The sequence below is a fragment of the Anolis sagrei genome, chromosome 2 (assembly GCF_037176765.1).
Source record: "Anolis sagrei isolate rAnoSag1 chromosome 2, rAnoSag1.mat, whole genome shotgun sequence".
Lineage (NCBI taxonomy): Eukaryota > Metazoa > Chordata > Lepidosauria > Squamata > Dactyloidae > Anolis > Anolis sagrei.
The window spans coordinates 60,647,534-60,667,481 of record NC_090022.1 but is presented as its reverse complement, the minus strand read 5'-3'; the positions used below and the strand labels follow the sequence as shown (position 1 = coordinate 60,667,481).

General features: G+C 38.5%; 1 protein-coding gene across 20 annotated transcripts in view; it reads left to right on the top strand.

Annotated features, from left to right (window-relative positions):
* CACNA1D (calcium voltage-gated channel subunit alpha1 D) overlaps nt 1-14,211 on the top strand; it is a 272,363-nt gene extending 258,152 nt beyond the window's left edge. For 19 of the 20 annotated variants that reach the window (XM_060766053.2, XM_060766054.2, XM_060766052.2 and 16 more), the window contains 6 exons: nt 333-359; nt 1,552-1,701; nt 2,990-3,153; nt 7,069-7,190; nt 9,140-9,460; nt 11,967-14,211. In XM_060766053.2, coding sequence (XP_060622036.2) covers nt 333-359; nt 1,552-1,701; nt 2,990-3,153; nt 7,069-7,190; nt 9,140-9,460; nt 11,967-12,260 — 1,078 coding nt within the window. In that variant the 3' untranslated portion in view covers nt 12,261-14,211. The remainder of the gene's footprint in view (nt 1-332; nt 360-1,551; nt 1,702-2,989; nt 3,154-7,068; nt 7,191-9,139; nt 9,461-11,966) is intronic. The other variant, XM_060766056.2, reaches the window with a different exon arrangement.
* Nucleotides 14,212-19,948: the final 5,737 nt, after the last annotated feature.

Sequence of the window (19,948 nt, the reverse complement as noted above, 5' to 3'; positions counted from 1 at the left end):
TTTTCACTCCAGCCGTGTGTTTGTGTTATCTTTTGGGTTTTGTTGGTGGGAGGAGTGTTGCCCATCCACACGCAAAACTTCATAGTGAAGAACTGTGACATTCCGTGTCATATTGCTGATGGTAAGGAACACAAATAGTGATTTGTGGTCATAATATCTGAAAAGCTGTTTGATTCCCTTCTCCAGTTTAAAATGTTTGTTTTTTTTAAAAAAAATGATTGATTCAGTGTACAAATATAACATGAAATTTGATTTATCTTTCTTTTTCATTAACAGTAATTACACTATTTCATTCACCTTCACTGATTTATCCTTTTTCCTTTCTTCAATAGATCTCGCTATTATGAAGCTTATATTAGGTAAGTACATAGAATATAAAATACATACAAGGTCATGCAATGGCAAATCACATGTTTTTAAAATGATGTCAGTAAGCAATTAAATACTGTGGTGTCCTTAGTAATTGCTCATCATATTAAGGCCATTCTGTAATGAGATAGAATTAGTAGGGTTACAGGGAGCTTAGCACTACATTAACCCACATCTCCCTCGTGAATTTATCTTATAATGTCTAGTGAAAGTAAAACATGACATTTATTTATTTATGAGTATTTATTTAGAGTATCCCACTCTTCAGCCATAAAGGCTATCAGAGCATCTTACAAATTGTTAGTTTGACATTTCCCTGTTCTGAAGCTTGCAATCTAAATAAGACCCATCACACAAGAAAAAAGGAATGGCAGTTGGAGAGAGGAGTAAATTCAGCAGATACTGCTGGTTTGTCTCTCCCCAAAGTCCAGGGCGGCGGAAATCTGCTTCTGGGTCTAAACTTGTATAATCATAACTCCTTTTTGCTTGAGAAATTTTAATGTGACCCCAGATATATAAGTGTACAAAACTAGGTATAAAAATCAAACATTTATTGATAATAAATCAGCATTTGAAAGGCTTGCTAAACAGACTGATTTTAGTTTTTATGAAGTACAGCTAAAGCATTTTTGTAGAGTCCATTGTAAACATTACCTGCTGATGCTAACAGATTTGTGTAACTGGGTGGCATTCAGAAACCTTTTACTGTTACCAATTTTTGTGACCCAAACATTTAGCTAAGTGGACGCCATTTGGGGTGGGGACTCACAGTTTAAATAAACAGTGGTCTAGGATTCAAAGTCATTGTAAAAGCACAGTAGCTTGGTTTCATTGATGGTCATTTGGTTGCTTCAGAAGTTGGGTTTGCAGCTATGATGTGCTGTTGTGAGTTGATGCCTTTGAATGTGTTTTCTGCAGCATATCTTGTTAAGTTTCCTTATTATTCTGCATTTGTCAATTTCTCTCAATTTGAAGATAACAAGTATGATATTTTCCATATACAACAATGGTAATATAGGCATATATGCAGATTCATGATAATATGAATATTGGAGTCCATGAACAATATTGTAACACAATTATGTAGCTACTGAAGATTTATGTAAGAGTTTCTCTTTTAAGAGGTTGAGTTAAATATAAACCAAATAAAATGGTATTCCCACATCTTTGTGTTAAATATAGGTCAGAGTCAGGTGATCGGCATCTACCCACAATATGTCGAGAAGATCATGAAGTTCGAGATTATTATAATGATGATTGTTATTTGGACGATCAGGAGTATTATAGTGGTGAAGAATATTATGAAGATGATAGTATGTTGTCAGGAAGCAGGTAAGATTACTTGTCTCCACTATGAAATTAATTTAGTAAATCCTATGTGCCTACCATTGCAATTGTGCCAGTTTAGGAGTATACTCCACTAGGTTCCATGGGATTTACTTTTAGATGAGTATAGGATTGTTGTCTATGACTGTGTCTACACTGCAGAATTATAGCAGTTTAAAACTGCATGAACTTCCGTGGTCCAATGTTATTAGATTCTGGGATTTGTAAGTTTGTGATATAGTAGTTTCTGTCATAGGGCTCTGGTGCCACAATAAACTACAAATCCCAAGATTCCATAGGATTGAGTCATGGCAGTTAAAGTGATGTCAGACTTCTATAATTCTGCACTGTGAGTGGTCTCCACATGCAATATCAAGAGAATCATATGTTCTGAAAAGAGGTCAGGTAGAGGAAAGAGAAGAAAGCACGCAAACTAATAAAACATATCTTATAGTTGTGCAACAGAATGATAATAGCCATAATGTAAGTTCAGTCTGATGGTTTGTTATTAAGTCATGATCAAGAATATTGAATAGTTACCTGCATTTACTTGTCTGTAACTTTTCCATGTTCATGAACACTACTTGTTTATTTTTGTGACACTATTGCCACAACCATATTGCCACAAACTCAGAACCTCCTTTACTGGGCAGCAGCTGCATAGGAAAAAGGAGATCTAGTCTGTCAGCAACTTGAGAAACAAATGACAGAGGGGTTTGGGAGGCTGGGCCAGGAAAGGTTAATTAATTATACTTAGTTCAGTATATTGATCATAGAATGATAGAGTTGGAAGAGACCAGTCCATCCCCCTGCCATGCAGTCAAAACACAGTCAAGGAATCCCTGACAGATGACCATCCAGCATCTACCAAAAAGCCTCCAAAGAAGGAGCCTCTACTACACTATGAGGAAGTGAATTTCACTGCTGAACAGTTCTTAGGCCCCCTCCTCACAGCTCTGTAAAATCCACACTGAACTGGATTATATGACAGTGTGGACTCAGATAATTGAGTTCAAAACATATATTGTGGATTATCTGTCTTGCTATTCTGGGTTATATGGCTGTGTAGAATACCTGCCCAGATTAATGCATCTTTTCCTATATGCAAATGAATATTACCCATTTTGTGATTGCTGAAAACCCCATGTGTTAATACTGTCTTTAAATAGTGGGTCAGCCTATACATTATAGAATAAATCAGCAAGGTGCATGTCTGCATTAGAGGTTAGGAGCTACTCAGCAAAAGGCTAATTGCTAGTGTGGTTGTCATTAACAATCTGCTTCTTTATCTTAGGCACAGACATGACTATCACAGTAGATATCACTGTAATGACTTAGATTATGAACGACCAAAAGGTTACCATCACCCCCATGGTTTTTATGAGGAAGATGAGTCACAAATGTGTTATGATTCCAAAAGATCTCCAAGGAGACGGCTGCTACCTCCAACTCCTACACGTGAGTAGACAAGAAAAGCTCATATCATATATATATAGTTTCTCATTGGATGCATACTACCAAGTTTATTTAGTGATTTCTATGCCATCACACTTGAAGAGACAAGTCATTCAGAAACACTAGGATGACATTTTAACAAGCAAGAATTTTACACTGCAATTTCTTTAAGTAACTACCGAGCACATAATGTCATGAACTTTTTATTTCTGCCCTAACCTTCCCTTTACTTCCTTCAGAAAAGCCACAGACAGAAGAGTGGAGCATTTTTCATTGGGCTTAGTAACAATTGAAATATATTTACATTTTTATATATTTGTAGCAATATGAGAATTTATTTTTCTTTGTTTGACGTTTTAAGCCTCCTAAATGAAATTAACAAACAAACAAATGTCACTAACTGTGTTTAATGCTGACAATGGCTTTTCTCAATAAACCAAGGTTTATTAACCATCCTCAGATATTGACTTATTCAGACAAATAATTTAAACTAACTGCTTCTGGTCTGGGTTTCCACATCACAACAAAACATGGTTTGCTGAGTCACAACCATGGCCGCATGAGCTTATGGTGAAAAGTAAGGTAATTACTTCAGATTCTCTAGTGAAGTAAAAAAGAAGAAAACTTGGGTGTATTCTCCTCAGAAAATTCATTTAGGGAGAGCAAAAGAAATAGCTAGAGGGAGCTACCCCTACCCTATAGCTACCCTATAAGAACCGCTAAAGCTGGCTGTGACATGTGTGACTGATCTAACAACAGTTACAGGAGCTGGAAAATTGGAGGAGAGCCTTCACAAATTCCTGTCTCACGTCTTTGAATGCCTAAAGTCCAAGCCATAAGCAACAGTGAGGCAAATAGGCACATCATGACATGTTTGGGCTTCACAGGAACTTGGGCCTGTAGTGTAAGAGCAATGTTTAGCCGTGTGCTGCACAATTGCTCCTGTTCATAGTCAGAGCAGTTAAACAAATTATATTATGCAAACACAGAACTTCACACTTCTCTGATTTATTTTCCCCCAAACACATGAAAGAATCCAGGGTACCTCCTCAGTTTGTGTTGCTATTTGCATGACATGATTTCTTTTGCCACTCCAGTTGTGAACAGGAACAGTTCTGCAACATACACCAGTCTGTTGCTCTTACATTACAAGCCATGATTGCTTTGAAGTCCCTTTTGTTATTGTTGTTGATTTAAAGTCCAAAATTATTGGTTACAAACAGGGTTGCCAAATATCACTTCTTATAAGGGAGGTTCCTAATTTGAAGGCTGGAAAGTTTATACCTCATAAGGCTAGCAGGCTTCCCTTGCTTTGAAGGTTGGGACACTTCCTTTTATTGTGACTGAACAATATGGCAAAAAATTTTCCCTGTTGTTAGGTGTGGGCCCTTCATACAGCCAGAAAGAAGTATATCATGTAGTTTATGGATCCTAAGTTAATGTTACAGGGAAATATGTGGCTAAGACAACTGAGATCAGTACTTTTATTTGGTATTCAAATGAAACAGAAACCTGTTGAGAACTGCTGCCTGACTACCTTATTGCTGTTTTGACAACCTGGCAACATTAGCCACAAAGCCACATGCAAGCCTGCTAAAGCTAGATGTAGAAATGCACGTAATCAACGTTGTAAAGCCTACTATATTCAAAGTAAACATTTCACTCCTGTTAGAAGAATAATGGAGAAACAATAGCAAAGAGCTTTATTTTGTTCTGTGATAATGTTGTTAGTTTTCAAGGTGGCACAGTGATCTTTTTGGTTTTATTTTGACAGATTAACTCAACTGCCTTTCTGATTCATAGACAGGATAAGATATATTTACATTTGATTTAAGATTACACCCAAGATATATTAATAACTATAATCTTTCATACATATAAACAGGTTTTGCATCCTTTCTCCTGGAACTGATGCAATCAAAGTTTCTCTGTTGAAAGAGTTAGGTACTAAGCTTGGCAAAGAATATTAGGGGATTTATATTGCCTTTTCCCATACAAATTCTTTCAATTGTGTAAACATGAATGGAATACAATATTGATATAAAATTCAGTAAATAGGACAGTGATTGCAGTGACTCATTTTCTGGCAGCTTCCTGTCACTTGCACGACAAGAAGCCATGTGTTATGAGTGGAATACCATCCAATATTTTACAGATGAGAATTGGTCAAGAGAGAAAAGGTTATGAATGAGAAATAACCCACAAGTTAGACGAAGTTTTTGCAGATTGCTTTCACTTAAGACATCCAAACGGCACCTCTGTGAAGAGAGAATTAATTCGGGACAAAGCAGGTATACCCTGCTTTGTTCTGAATTAATTTGATATCCCGTTAGAACTGGGCCTTCCTAAAAGGCCTGGGTTTAATAGGGTTTTGGACCTGTGGGGACTCACCAGGGTCCCTCTCCAAACACATCTTGCACCCTTTGGGCTCCTGGAGCCCAAAGATGTGAGATGGTGCCCACCCTCTTCCCAACCCCCCTCCTAAGCCTTTTTTTTAAAAAAAATCCATACCAGATCACTATGATACTACTTCAGCAGCCCTCCCTGGTGCATTATTTTTATGAGCAAATTGTATCTTGCACCATTTTTACATGCCAGGAGGGCTGGCATCATTTTTACATGCCAGGAGGGCTGGCATCATGGTGACCCAGTGAAGATTTTGGGGGTTAGGGTGGCTCCATTTCATCACAGTAGTTACCACACTGGCATGGGGGCACCCACCCCACCCCCACTCATGGGAAAGCCTAGGATTTTGTTCAAGCATGGGCTGAAAACCAATGGCAAAGCAGGTTTCTTAAACCCGCTTCATCATGGGTTTACCCCCAGTCTGGGAGTGCTCAAATTTGAACTGAAACTAAAGTAAGCCAGGTTTGAGAGGAAAGTAGGAGAAGAGAAAAACAGATATTTTAAAAGCAGCTAACAAAGGGGGATGGCTGAGGATTAACTGGGACCCTGCCAAATCAGGAAGAGCTTACATGGTGGTTAGTCACAACTGATTTATTTTACTCTGGATTGATGTTTGCCATTTGTACCCCCATTTTTCTTCTGTTATGTGATAAAGTTATGTCACTGCTAAAAAATGCTAGCATGAATAGCATGGTTTAACAGTGGTGACATTGGTTTAAATGTTTTTGAGTGTTTTGATGTATTTTATAATTCTATTTTAAAATGTTCATTTTAATTGTACAATGTTTTAATGGCATCAAATAGCTGCCTATGTGTAAAGCTGCCTTGAGTCCCCTCCAGGGTTGAGAAAGGTGGGGTAGAAATATCATAAATAAGTAATAAATAAATAATAATAAAGTTGCAGATTCTCTCTCATATAAGCAATACCCCCTCAGTACCCTCCCTTCTACTTTGTGGTTTGCCATTTTATCATGGGTGTTTGTAGTCTACAACCAGGTGTTGTTGGGTTTCAATTCCCATCAACATCAGAAAATCCACCATAAATTATTTATTTGGAATTTCTGAGATAGAAATGCTATATAAAACCATTTTCTCAGACAAGATAATGATCAGAGTTAAGCATTAACCTTTAACAAGATGACTGAAATCTTTAACAAGACAGCCAAGAGCTATAATAATGCCAGGCAGCAGTCTGCTCTGTTTTATATACAAATGGGGGAGGGCCGACTTTTTGCTAGGTAGGTTTAAAACATAATATCAACACATCCTAATAACAGTGGTGTATTAGATGAAGAAAACGAGGGGGAAACTTCTTGTAATGGCAGTAGGATAATTTGAAACACTGGAAAGAGAAAAATGAGAGGTTGCACAGATACAATAGCAACAAAATGTCTCGCTTAGCAGTTCTTAAATGTGAACAATGAGTTTTCTCATCTGTGTTGCAACATACTAGCACAGTCTCTCTAAACTGTTGTGGGGAAATAGTAACACCTAATTCTTTTATTTTTTTAGCAAATCGCCGTTCTTCCTTTAATTTTGAATGCCTCCGCAGACAGAGCAGTCAAGATGAAATTCCCCTCTCCCCTACGTTTCCTCACCGCACTGCTTTACCCCTGCACTTAATGCAACAGCAGGTGAGTTAAGGAAAATGCACACTTGGTTTCAGATGCAAAATTGTATGCCACTGCTTGAGAACATGCAAAGATCAGCACTTACAACATCCATGTAATTAATTGGTGGTAAATTCAAACATTCAATTCATTGTGGTTTGCAGGCATAAAGGTTAATTAATTGTGTTAAGCATTGTGTTAATCGTTATTGTTATTTCTAATTCTCTAAAAAAAACTGGTTTAGGAACAAAATGTGGATTTAGAGGTGGAACCTTTTGCTCACTCATCTGGAAATAAACCTAAATGAGCTCAAGGACTTTGCTTCTGAATATACAATCAACAAGATTGCACTTTGCTACCTCCTGAATTGCTATAGTCAAAATGCACATAATTTATTCCAAACCAGAAACGAAGGAGCAATCCATGAATTTGTTGACCCCTATTGCTGCCCAGGTGAAGCAAGGGATGCTTGCAGAAAGTATTCCTATTGGATCCCTAACTCCTCCCCAATTCTTTCATCTTGCCTAGCCCAGGAAAAGTTGTCTAACCCTATTCGTCTATCTTTCCCTTGGATACTTGCCTTTTTCTTCTTCTCCACTTCTTTATTTAAAATTGTTGTAACTTTATTACCTCTATTCTTTATTCCTTCATTCCTTATATCTGTCTTTGTTTGTCTCTGCTTGCTTTTCTTTGGTTGGGCTGAGGATGGGGAAAGTAAAACAAAATCTAAAGGTTGCATCATTGCTTAGAGTCCCTCAGTCCTCAATTATATCTGAATAGTGAAAGACAGGTGAGCACTCTTATCCTCTTCTCATGGCAGCAGTAAGGATGCACACTCACCAGCAACCCCCACTACAACAACTGTCCTTTTCAGAGTCACCACTGAAAATTGGAGGGATGATTGAATATATCCCCTTTAGAAGCTGAACTTATTTGTGCCTCCAACTTTGAAGCTAAGGCTGCAAAACACACTTAAAGGCCCCAATTAGCAGAGGCTGGACATACTAGTACATGATTTGTGTCAGTCTGGATAGCTGGATTCAATCCATTTCTGGCCCGATCAATTGTCTGTGTATACATTGCTACCATCATTGTTTTCCTGCCACTGGTCCTCTCCAGCCATGGAACTCCCTGTAAGCATGGTCTCTGCTGAGGTCAGACTGGAATGTCTACTTAACCAGTTTATGATCTCAGCACATCCAAAAGGTGACAGCCAGGAGTTCAGAGGGAGCTCCATTGCCATTGAAGAGTGGTGGCTGCAACACAGAAATAAGGGGACAATCTAATGGGGCAAAAGCAATCTCAACCTGACAATCTCTCTACACAAGAAAACCCAGCAACTCCTCTCCTGGGCTGAGGAGATTATCCTCTTCATCTCAGCAGAACACAATACATTTAGGGTTCTCTGAACAAGGGAACAGACTTTCTGAGTCACCAGACTCTAAATTGCTGGGAATGGAGGCTGGACATAATTGCAAATTCACTGTGGAGAGCTACAGGTTGACCTCTTCGCATCAGACACAAACCACAAACTCCCCAGCCCCCAGGCAACTTCCAAACAGAGAACATTTTAAGTCCTATTTTTACAAATTTTATGAAAAGAAGCAGAAAAGAGAAATTGGAAATCAAAGCTCCATGTATGAACAAAATGAACACTGGGTCATTTATAGTCAGTTAAAGAACATACTTCTGTTCTTTACTCTTATGGAATTTTTTTTAAAAAAAATATCTTATGACATCTTACTTAGAATTATAGAATCAGAATAATAGAATCAAAGAGTTGGAAGAGACCACATGTGCCATCTAGTTCAACCATCCTGTCATGCAGGAAAAGCACCATCAAAGCCCCCCCCCCCCCAACAGATGGCTTAAGACTTGAGACAGCAAGTCATTTTGGTTAGTAGTTACAGTTATGCTTCAAGCTACCTCCTCTATAAACACATGAACTGATTACCTTTTCATCTTTTCTTCAGGTCATGGCTGTTGCAGGTCTGGATGCCACAAAAGCTCATAGACATTCTCCTAGTCGTTCAACACGTTCGTGGGCCACTCCACCAGCCACCCCACCCAATCGTGATCGTACTCCTTATTATACTCCTCTCATCCAAGTAGACCAAGCTGACTCTACAGAATATATGAATGGCAGCCTACCTTCTTTGCACAGGAGTTCCTGGTACACGGATGATCCTGATATTGCCTATCGGACATTTACACCAGCTAATTTGACTGTACCGAGTGACTTTAGGCATAAGCACAGTGACAAACAGAGAAGTGCGGACAGTTTAGTAGAAGCGGTAAGACTTCAGGTTTTAGTTTTATACTTTGTGATGGGAATTAAATAATTTTCAAAACTGGGGCATTGCCTAGTATTATACATAGTCCATTTTACCTTAATCACTAGAAGTGATATTATATTGTTAACTTTACTGTAGCTAGAATGAGAATCAGTGCACTTTGCTTTGTTTTCTTGTATGAACCCAAGCACGCAGTAAGGGTTACTTTAAGCAGAGCACAGCTTTCAGCTAACATAAACATTTTCTTTATTCAATCGTTGCTAGGTTTCAGATCGATCTGGTGTTTGTTTTCGCAGTCTGTAATTTCTGTCCCTAGTTCTATGAAAACAATGTGAAATTGTGAAAGATTCTATTACAGATCCAATGGCCAGTTCCACTCTGCTTACCAAAAAATAATGATGACAACAACAACAACAATATAAACATGTAATTGAAGAAAATAAGTACAAGATCAAAACTCAAATTATAGGGATGCTGCATGGGACAATGATCCAAACTGAATTGAAGTTGAAGTGCTGGAGACTGTTCTTCTCCAGTGCCTCATCTGAGTACAAACTCACTGGAGGCATCATCTGAGGTCTTGTTTATAGAGGCAGTAAAATCTGGCTTAAAACCAGTTCAAGGTCAGGGTGTCCAGAAAATATCCCCCCTCCCCCCGCAAGGTCCAACTTGCATCTCACTAGCAACAACATGATGCTCAGAAATCCCAAGTCCAGTCATAAAATCCTCAGAATTTCTCCTGTATATGACGAAAGCACAAAAAGGAGTGAATACCTAATAGGGAATGCTCAAGTAAACAGCAATGGGAAAGCAGTCAGAATAAGAAAGGAGCTGCAGCTCAACTGGGAAATAAATAAAGTGTCCACCTAAATGCCCAGCATTCCCAGGGAACACTCAGATGTATTGCCTTGCTTTGCCGAACCGTAAGGTGACTGCTGGGGAAGCTGTTTGCCAGCAGGTAATAAAAAATCCTGAATTTTGACAGAAACACTCAATCCAGATCGGAATGTGGATTAAGATATTCAGTGGAGCTTTGTGGGGCTTTTTTTAATAATTTTTCACCCAGTTCCCAAGTGTAGGCACCCTGGTGTAAACTGGATCACTTACACCCACACTCTAAAGCACATGAGCTTCTGTGAAGAAGAAACCCAATCAAGGTTTAATTTAATAATGATTGTGTGACAAGATTGATTTGGTTACAGAAAAATGCATGAGAATACTGTTTTATGCATTCTGTTTTTTAAGTAATGAGCTTAGAGAAAACAGCCAAGAAAATAACATTCAAAAAATGAACCATTATAAATGTAAATATTTCTACCGCAAGAATGCATACTCTTATCATCATATAATAATAATTCAGTGTTAATACAGATGGTAATTGTTTAAACTAAAAATAGTTGGTTATGCTTTGTGTTTGGTGCTTTTTAGATGTGCATATGTTAGCAATAGGAAGCCAATGTGGTACAGTATTTTGAGAGGTTGACTATGACTTCAAATCCCCATCTTGCCTTGGAAACCCACTGGGTGATCTTGGGCAACTCCCTCTTTCTCAGTCTCACAGGAAGTAAAGACAGTTCTGTGTGTGCTTGTGTTGCCTTCAAGTTGTGTGTTGATTTATAGCCACCCTAGGAATTTCATAGGATTTTCTTGGACAAGAAATTCTCAGTTGTGTTTTGTCAATTCTTTCACACAGTTTTTTTGCCAGTTCTTGGTGGTTTGCCATCCAAATATTAACAACTGCTGACTTGACTTAATACCTAAGATCAGATGAGATCTAATGTTTTGGGGATATGTAGGCTGATTCATCTATGTGTAGATATACGTTAGTTAGAGTGGGGTGGCCTTCCTATTTATAATTAGTTAAAGGATATTTGTGTTTGGTACCTCAGAGAAGCAAGTTATAGCTTTCTGATGTTGTTAGAGTAACTAAAAGTAACTACCATATTTCATCACATAATAGTTACATATTTTTATTAAAAGGGGGTGTGTGCCTGTTGAGCAAGGAAAAATGTGCAGATGGATGGGTGAGTGAGTGATGCAACCTTACTGGAAGGGTGCGGGCAAGTGGGTAGAGCCCTTTAGCAAGTAAGTATGGGTAAAGAACAGGGCAGAAAAACACATAGAAGGAAAAGCTAGCCTGTTTACATTGCAATAAATCAAGGGTGTGGCTATTATCCCAGCCTTAAAATTTTAAGAAGAATCTTAAAATACTGAAATCAGGACCCATAAAGGGGAGTGCAAGTATTATGCAGTGATGGCTAATGTGCAATGATATACAATAGTACTTTTTGATAACAAAGTATTAGCTTTTGAAATGGTAAATATTTGGTTAAGACTACATTGATGTCCATGAAACTATCGCTGTAATTAACTGTTTTAAGAAGTTTCCAAACTCTGCTCAAGATTTTACACTATATAAAATGAAATGAAAATATTGAAACTTTACTTTACCTTTGCTTTCTAAATACCTAATTAGTCCTTAACATTTATTCTATATCTGTTCCAGGTACTTATATCTGAAGGACTAGGACGATACGCAAAGGACCCAAAGTTTGTTTCTGCCACAAAACATGAAATTGCAGATGCTTGTGACATGACTATTGATGAGATGGAAAGTGCTGCAAGTAACCTTCTCAATGGGAACATTAGCAATGGCGCCAATGGTGATATGTTCCCTATTTTAAATAGACAAGATTATGAACTTCAAGACTTTGGTCCTGGCTATAGTGATGAAGAGCCAGAGATTAATAAATATGAAGAAGATTTAGCTGATGAAATGATATGCATTACAACCTTATAGTATTTAGTAAGAAAAATATCTTTGATTTTGAATAAACAAAGTGCCTCATATTTCCAAGATGCTAGGCACTAGTTGGAAGCAAGCTTTGCACGGGTGATTTTGTCACAATGCAAGGAAGCCATACTTTTATTTTTTAATAAGAGTCTCCAGTAGGGTGAATGAGGATCCGAGTGGCAGGAGAAGGCCTTTGCTACAGAAGAACAAGGCCTTTGGCTACTGAATCTTGAGCTCGTCGGTAAATGAAGATTGATCTTTAGATCCATGGAGATTCTAACCAGCCTGTTTTCAAATGATGAAAGAAAATTTGAAAGATAGCTGCCTTTCCGTTTTGTGCTGCTGCCCTTTAGAGTGAAAAAAGTTTCTCAGTGGAAGGTTTGGCACTGAAAATAAATGTCTTCAGGAGAAGGATGTGGTGATGACAATCAAAATGTCATTACCTCTGCTTACATAGCATATCAAATGTCCACTGCGTTTCACATATCCACTCCAATCTTATTTTTCAAATTTGCCTCCTATTTTTTTATTGTTATTATCATTTGTCTAATCCAGTTTGTCAAATTCCTTCAAGAGATTATTTTATTGGACTGATGCTGAAAAGCATTTCTCTCATATGTAACACCAGTTTACATAGCAAAATATCATTAAAGATAGTCTGTTTTATGACTGTCACATTAAGGGCAAAATATACTGGAATAAATTGCATTTTTACCAATGCACTTGCAACCAGGTTAAAGTAAAGTCAAATATGATAGTTTGTTTAAAAAATTATATAGCAGAGATTATTGTAAATAAATTGTAATCTACAATCATTTGTATTTGTAAAGAGATGTTCTATATTTTGTAATTATTGTACCGTAATTGAACTGCAGCAATATTTATGGAGCCTAATTATTGTTATTCTCCACAGGATTCTAGATAGAAGTATTTTTACTTGGACTGTATAGAGCTATAGGATTAAATATTTAAATAGAGCCACCTCTTATTTCTTCATTGTAAAATGCTTTTGAGGTAAAGATTTTAAAACAATTGATGCTACAGAGATTTTTTTAAAAATATTTTGAGTCAATAACAGTCTTGCTATACAATGGAAGACATGAAAGATTACTATTTATAGTATGATATAAGGAAGATAAGGGATGTGGAATTATCTGTATCTCGTTTGAATGACAACAAGCTGTCTGTTTATTTACGCTAGAACTCCTGCAATAACAGGTAAATATAAATAAAGAACCAAACTTGGCCAATTTTAACAAGATATCTTTTAACCATGCGGTTAAATACATGGCTATTCGTAGGTTAAGATCCCAGTCATATGCATTGTTTCCCAGGAGTAAGCCCCATGGAATACAGTGCATTTTTTCTGAATAAAGATGCATAGGATTGTGCTGAAACTACTAAGTATTGCTTTGGCAGGCGCATATAAAAGCTAGACTTGAAGCAGAATATGTGATGAAACTACTATTTACAAATCCCAGATATTCCAAATATTGGACATATAGGATGATCCCCCCCCCCCCCATATTTTGTGGTTCCATGTGTACTGTTTCCAGAATTATTTTTATGCAATTAAAGGAGGGCTTGGATGTTGTTTGTGATGCAGTGATACTGAGGCTAATACGATTTTGGAAACCTGTACTGTCCAGTGTCTGTTTTCTTAAGACTGAATCAATTGGCTTGTGGCCAAGTAACCTGATCAGGTTTTATCTATATTAACAAAATAGGTAGCAATCAGTCACATTTATCAAAGTGTGACATATGTGAATTCTGCTCCTGTAACCATTTTGTACACAGTGGCAATTTGCTATGGATACCTTACCGACCTCTTCTTGAATCACTTCTTTAAAATGCCAGGAAAGAATTTAAAGGTTTGCAGATTGTTTCTTGACCTACATCATTTTGTATAAAAAGAAATGCAAAACATTCTTCAGAATAAAAATGTGTAATAATTTTATTATACTTGGGACTCTTTTTTTTTACTTGTATTTGCAAATAAAATCCTAGAGGCAAACTTTTCCTTGTAAAATACAAAGGAAGAGAAAATCACAATTTGGAACATTTACTAGACAGTAATGGGCACAATCCATGGGGACATTCTCCATTGAAATAATTGGGTATTGTGCAATTAATTTGAAGGGGAATAGCTCCCAGTAAATGATCTGCTATAAAATACATGGTAAATCATAAAGATATGTATTTACTTTCACTTTCAAATAATATCCAATAGGGTTGTGTGTAAAATTCATTTCTACCATTTCTTTTGTGTCTTCCATTTCTTTGGAAGCACATAACGAGAAGCCCCCTCCCCACACAAAAATCTGCTCAATCTGAATTGGCCTCCTTGCCTTGGAAAATGACAGGGCAGGCAGGTCTGCAATTTGGCTGCAGGCACGCTCTGGGCCTGCCTGCACACCCCACCACATGCACTCTTGGAGTGTGGTGGGATGTTTGTGGTGGGGCGTGCAGGCAGGCAGGCCCAGAGCATGCCTGCAGCTGAGCACCTTCTACTCTAGTACTCTAGTGTAGAAACAAGAGGTGGTAGATAATAATGCCACAGGCCAGGAAGGAGAACCAGTGGGTGGGAAGCTCCCCTATAATGGTCTGATTTTCTGGCCCCAAAACAAATGAGCCAAAAACATCTATCCCAATTTCGGGAGGCTTTCAAAAAAAGGATCAGGGCACTCAACGAAAGTCGGGACACAAAATGGGACAAAGTTTGCTCCGAATGCACATGTCTAGTACCCAGTATTTCCTGGTTTGGTTTCCTTTGAAGGTGAGAACACAGTCTTAGCACAATATCCCCCCCCCCCCAAAAAAAAAAACCCGTGTGAATTTGCAGATCGATGGTCATTTATTAGTAAGTGTCCAAATAATACTTTTTCACCCATAACTCCCGGTCAGCCTGGAGAGACCAATGGTATGCTACAATGTTTTTGTACTAGACAAATCCTTGTTCACATGTCTGTTCTAGATATTACTAAATGAATTCATCAAAGGAGTGGGGGAAATGTTCATCACATTGGCAGATTATACTGAGCTGGGGAGGGTCAATGAATATCTCTTGCAAGATAAGAATCAGGATTCAAAATATCTTAACAGGATGGAGCACATGGCCAAAAATAATAAAATCAATGTAAATAAAGGTGACTGTAAACTTTTACATTTAAGTAAAAAAAAGGAAAGCAGATGAACAAACATGTTAGGCAACGCTTTCTGTAGCAACTATTTGTGCTGAAAACAGTATCCTGTGATTTCAGTAGATCACAAACTAAACACAAGTTAGCAATGTGATTTTTTTTTCTCGTGTCAGGAGCGACTTGAGAAACCACAAGTTGCTTCTGGTGTGAGAGAATTGGCTGTCTATAAGGACATTGCCCAGGGGATGCCCAGATGTTTTGATGTTTTACCATCCTTGTGGGAGGCTTCTCTCATGTCCTCGCATGGGGAACTGGAGCTGACAGAGCGAGCTCAACCCACTCTCCCCAGATTCGAACCGCAGACCTGTTGGTCAGCAGTCTTGCCAGCACAAGGGTTTAACCATTGCACAACCAGGGGCTGTGATGCAATAACCAAAAAGGTTGATATAATTTGCTACTTCAGAAGGATATTGTTCAAATCATGAGAAGTGTTTTTTTTTCATTTTGTGTGTATATTGTAGTTGACAAAATGTGAAGAAGTGATAGGGCAGATCTATGAATATTTAAATAACTGTCACATAGGTAGCGGAGCAGATTTATTCTCCATTGCTCTAGATCAGAACTTTCCAAACTATGTGTCATGACAATTTAGTGTGTCTGCTGTGGTATGTAGGTGTGTTGTGTGAACATAATGGGAAACCACTGAGTCTATGTGAAATAAGCAATACATCATAAAAAATATAAAGATTTCAATGAGATATGTTGTGCCCCCATACATTTCTTCTTATAATACATGTGTATATCCATATCTCTTATAAGGGATTGGTTTAAACTCTGGTTTGCCAGTAGAACTGAATTTCTGTGTTGCGAAATGATGTCTAAAAAGGTGTGTCACTAACATAAAATGTTTGGAATGCTCCATTCTAGATGTCAGGCTCCAACTCCAATGGGTTTGAATTAAAAGAAAGATGACATAAGAAAGACATAATGCTATAAACTTTCAAGCAGTGAACTAGTCTGCCCTGGAAAGTGATCAAGTTCCCATTCCTAGTTTTAATTAAATAGAGGTTGGATAGTTATTATTTATTTATTTATTTATTTATTATTTGCACTTGTTAACCGCCACTCTCAGCCCGGAGGCGACTCGTGGCGGTGTACATAACATAGAAAGGACAACAATTTACAGTAGCATAAGACCATAACACAACATATAAAAATCCGCTTCGTCTAGTTTGGGGTCATAGCCAGTCTCATAGTCATAGTCCATTCCGGTGGTCATTCCAAAAAACATAGCACTAGCTGAAGGCCTTTTCAAAGAGCCAGGTTTTCAGGCCCTTGCGGAAGGCCATGAGGGAAGGCGCCTGTCTGATTTCAGCAGGGAGGGAGTTCCACAGCCGGGGGGCCACCACCGAGAAGGCCCGCTCTCTCGTCCCCGCCAGGCGTGCCTGTGAGGCAGGCGGGACCGAGAGAAGGGCCTCCCCAGATGATCTTAAGGTCCTCGTGGGCTCGTAGGCCGAGATGCGGTTCGCAAGGTATTTTGGGCCGGAACCGTTTAGGGCTTTGTAGGATAACACCAGCACCTTAAATTGGGCCCGGTAGCAAATCGGCAGCCAGTGGAGCTGGGACAGCAAGGGCGTTGTGTGCTCCCTGCGTCCCGCTCCGGTTAACAACATGGCTGCCGCGCGCTGGACTAGCTGGAGCTTCCGGGCCGTCTTCAAGGGCAGCCCCACGTAGTTACCTAATACTGTAGTAGAAAATTCCTGGATTAAATTACTTCTGAGGTTATTTTCTGATCCTTCCTTGTTTCTGGTAGATTACAGCATGTTTTCAAATAAATATGGTTATATTTCCTGACATACAAGTGTACCGCGCTCTTCCATACCACATCACTTTATACATCAAGCTTAACAACAATCAAGAAAAAGTTACATTACTGGTTGTGCATTTGTTAGCATGTTGTAAATGTGTGGGAATCATCTTTGATGACTGAGAACTGTATTTTGAATTTTAAGAAGATTTTAATCTCCAAACCTGCTTAAAGTCAGGTATTGGATAAGAGGAGTATTTATCATGACAACTGTATAAAAGCAATATGGGAAATAAAAATAAACAACAAATAATGCACAGATTAAAAATTATCTGACAACATAAAGAACAACTACTGTGCCATACAGTTATTTATACTGCAGGGCACGGCACAGCTGGTAAATCATCAACAACTATAAGCTCTATCAACCGAAAGGTTGCAAATTCAAAGCCCCAAATTGGCATGAGTGGCCGACCGTCAGCCCTGCTCACAATTTACCTAAGCAGTTAGCAAACAGCTTTAGCTGTAATTAGAGAAATTAGGTATCACTAAAAGCAGGGGATGTGTTTTACAACGCCAGAAATAAAAAGATCAGAAAATGCTGGAATGAGGAAGTCCTGATGGCTCTTCATCATAGAGGATGGAGCGACACCACCCCCTGTGGACTCGAGCCCAACCATCCATGGCATCAAAACAACACCTCCTTCTGTGCTGTCTGTCTGTGTACTGTCTATACAAATGGCATTGAATGTTTGCTGTGTGTACTTGTGATTCACCCTGAGTCCCCTTAGGGGTGTGAAGGGCGGAATATAAAGTATTATCATCATCATCATCATCATCATCATCATCATCATCATCATCATACATTGTAGAATTAATGCAGATCGGCGTGAGCACTTTGCCTACCATGGGAGCTGGTGAGGTACCAGCAACATTTGACAGAAAAAGCTAAAACTACAGTTCCCATGATTCCATAGCATTAAGCCATCACAAATATTGATGTCAAACTGCATTCATTCTACAGTGTAGATGTACCCTTTGACTGGCACACACCCCCATATATTGCACCATGCCTATTCTGCTGACAGTGGGCAGATGTGCTGTTGCATTTAACAGCAATATTGTACATTGTTGTTTCGCCTTGCTATAGTACATTGTGGTTACAAAGTGTGGAACAATGCCCAGTCTTTTACATATGTTGTCCAATGGTGCTATTGCACATGGGGCTTGTGTAGTGCTGGCATGCAGATATTTATGCTATGCTGAATGGATGTTGTGTTGCAGCTGTGATATGATAACTAGAGTCACACCTAGTTACATAAATGACTTCTATTTTCCATTACAGCTGACACACACACACCAGACAGCAGGGTTATGTAGCATCCCCACATAGATTGCATCAGAATAGGACAATAGAACGAAGGTGATTTTGAGCAGGTCTGCAGCCCAATAGCCACAAAGATAATACTATTCATCGATGATATGAACACTCTGAATGTACTACTGCACACTAAAACAACCCTCTTTCCTCTGTTAAAGCTCAACATCTCTGAATATTAAAATGCTATGTATCATGTTGAGTGATAGACATTTCCACATTTAAGTGAGTCATACTGGCCTCTGTTTAATGACAGAACAATTATATACTCTAACAGAAAGTATTTACCTGATTCCTTATGAGACAGCATTCACTGCAGACACAATTGCTCCTCAGTAGCATTCTTATTCCAACCAGCTGTTCCTCTCCCAAATGCTTCATAATTTTACTGCTTTGCAGCAACACCAGGTAACCAGACCTGCTTAGAGTGGCTGCAGTTGTCCCTCCAGCCAGTTTCTGAGTCAGCAGTGTTCCCAAAAATATATTTCCATTTCTCTGAAATAAATGATGGGTTGTTGTCCTGTTAGGGACATATGCATGTATACATTGTACAGGGTCAAAAAGTAACCAATACGTAATATATGTATACTGCTGATTATAGAAAAAACAAAGTTGCATAGAAGTCATGTTCATTTCTGTCGTCTTTGCAAGCTGTGCATTGCATATTGCTTATTGTAGCTTCCATCTTACTCTTTCATTGTGATCGTTTCTCCTTTTTTTGCATTGTGGTTACATGTTGTGCATTGTGATTGTGCACCCTATACTTTGCATTGAGACTGAGAACCTCAACACATTGAGGTCCACATGGCAGGCGATAGCAGGGAGATTCACCATGCAGTGGGACAAATCCAGCGGGCAGCAGGGGGAAACCATCGCTCCATCACCCGCCTCACCATTTACTCATCCCACAGGGGAAAGCATCACCACCAAGCTCCTCCCCCCACCCCGCCAGTATTTGCATATTACATTGATTCAAAATATAATCCCACATCCTTCCTACAGGTGTTATCTACAGTAATCAGTCAATTCAATGTATGATGATAGATTGTTTTTAGTTTTTCGGTATTATAAAACAAGTACATAAAACTAAACATAACAAATTGTTTAGAACTCTCTAATAAAAATGATTCATATGTTTAAAACTCCTTCTAACTCAGTCCCCCAGAAAGATTAATTAATCTATACACTTCTTTTGCTTTGAAATATACGAATGACTCTGCAGGTGGAATGTGTGGCCTTGAAGAAGATGATTAGTAAAATGGTGTGAGGAGGGCTGTTAATTCATTACTATTTTTACCCTGTGCTGTCTTTTAGAGTGGAATATTTATTCTAATGTAAACTACAGGAATTTTCTCAAGTATCCCCTCTC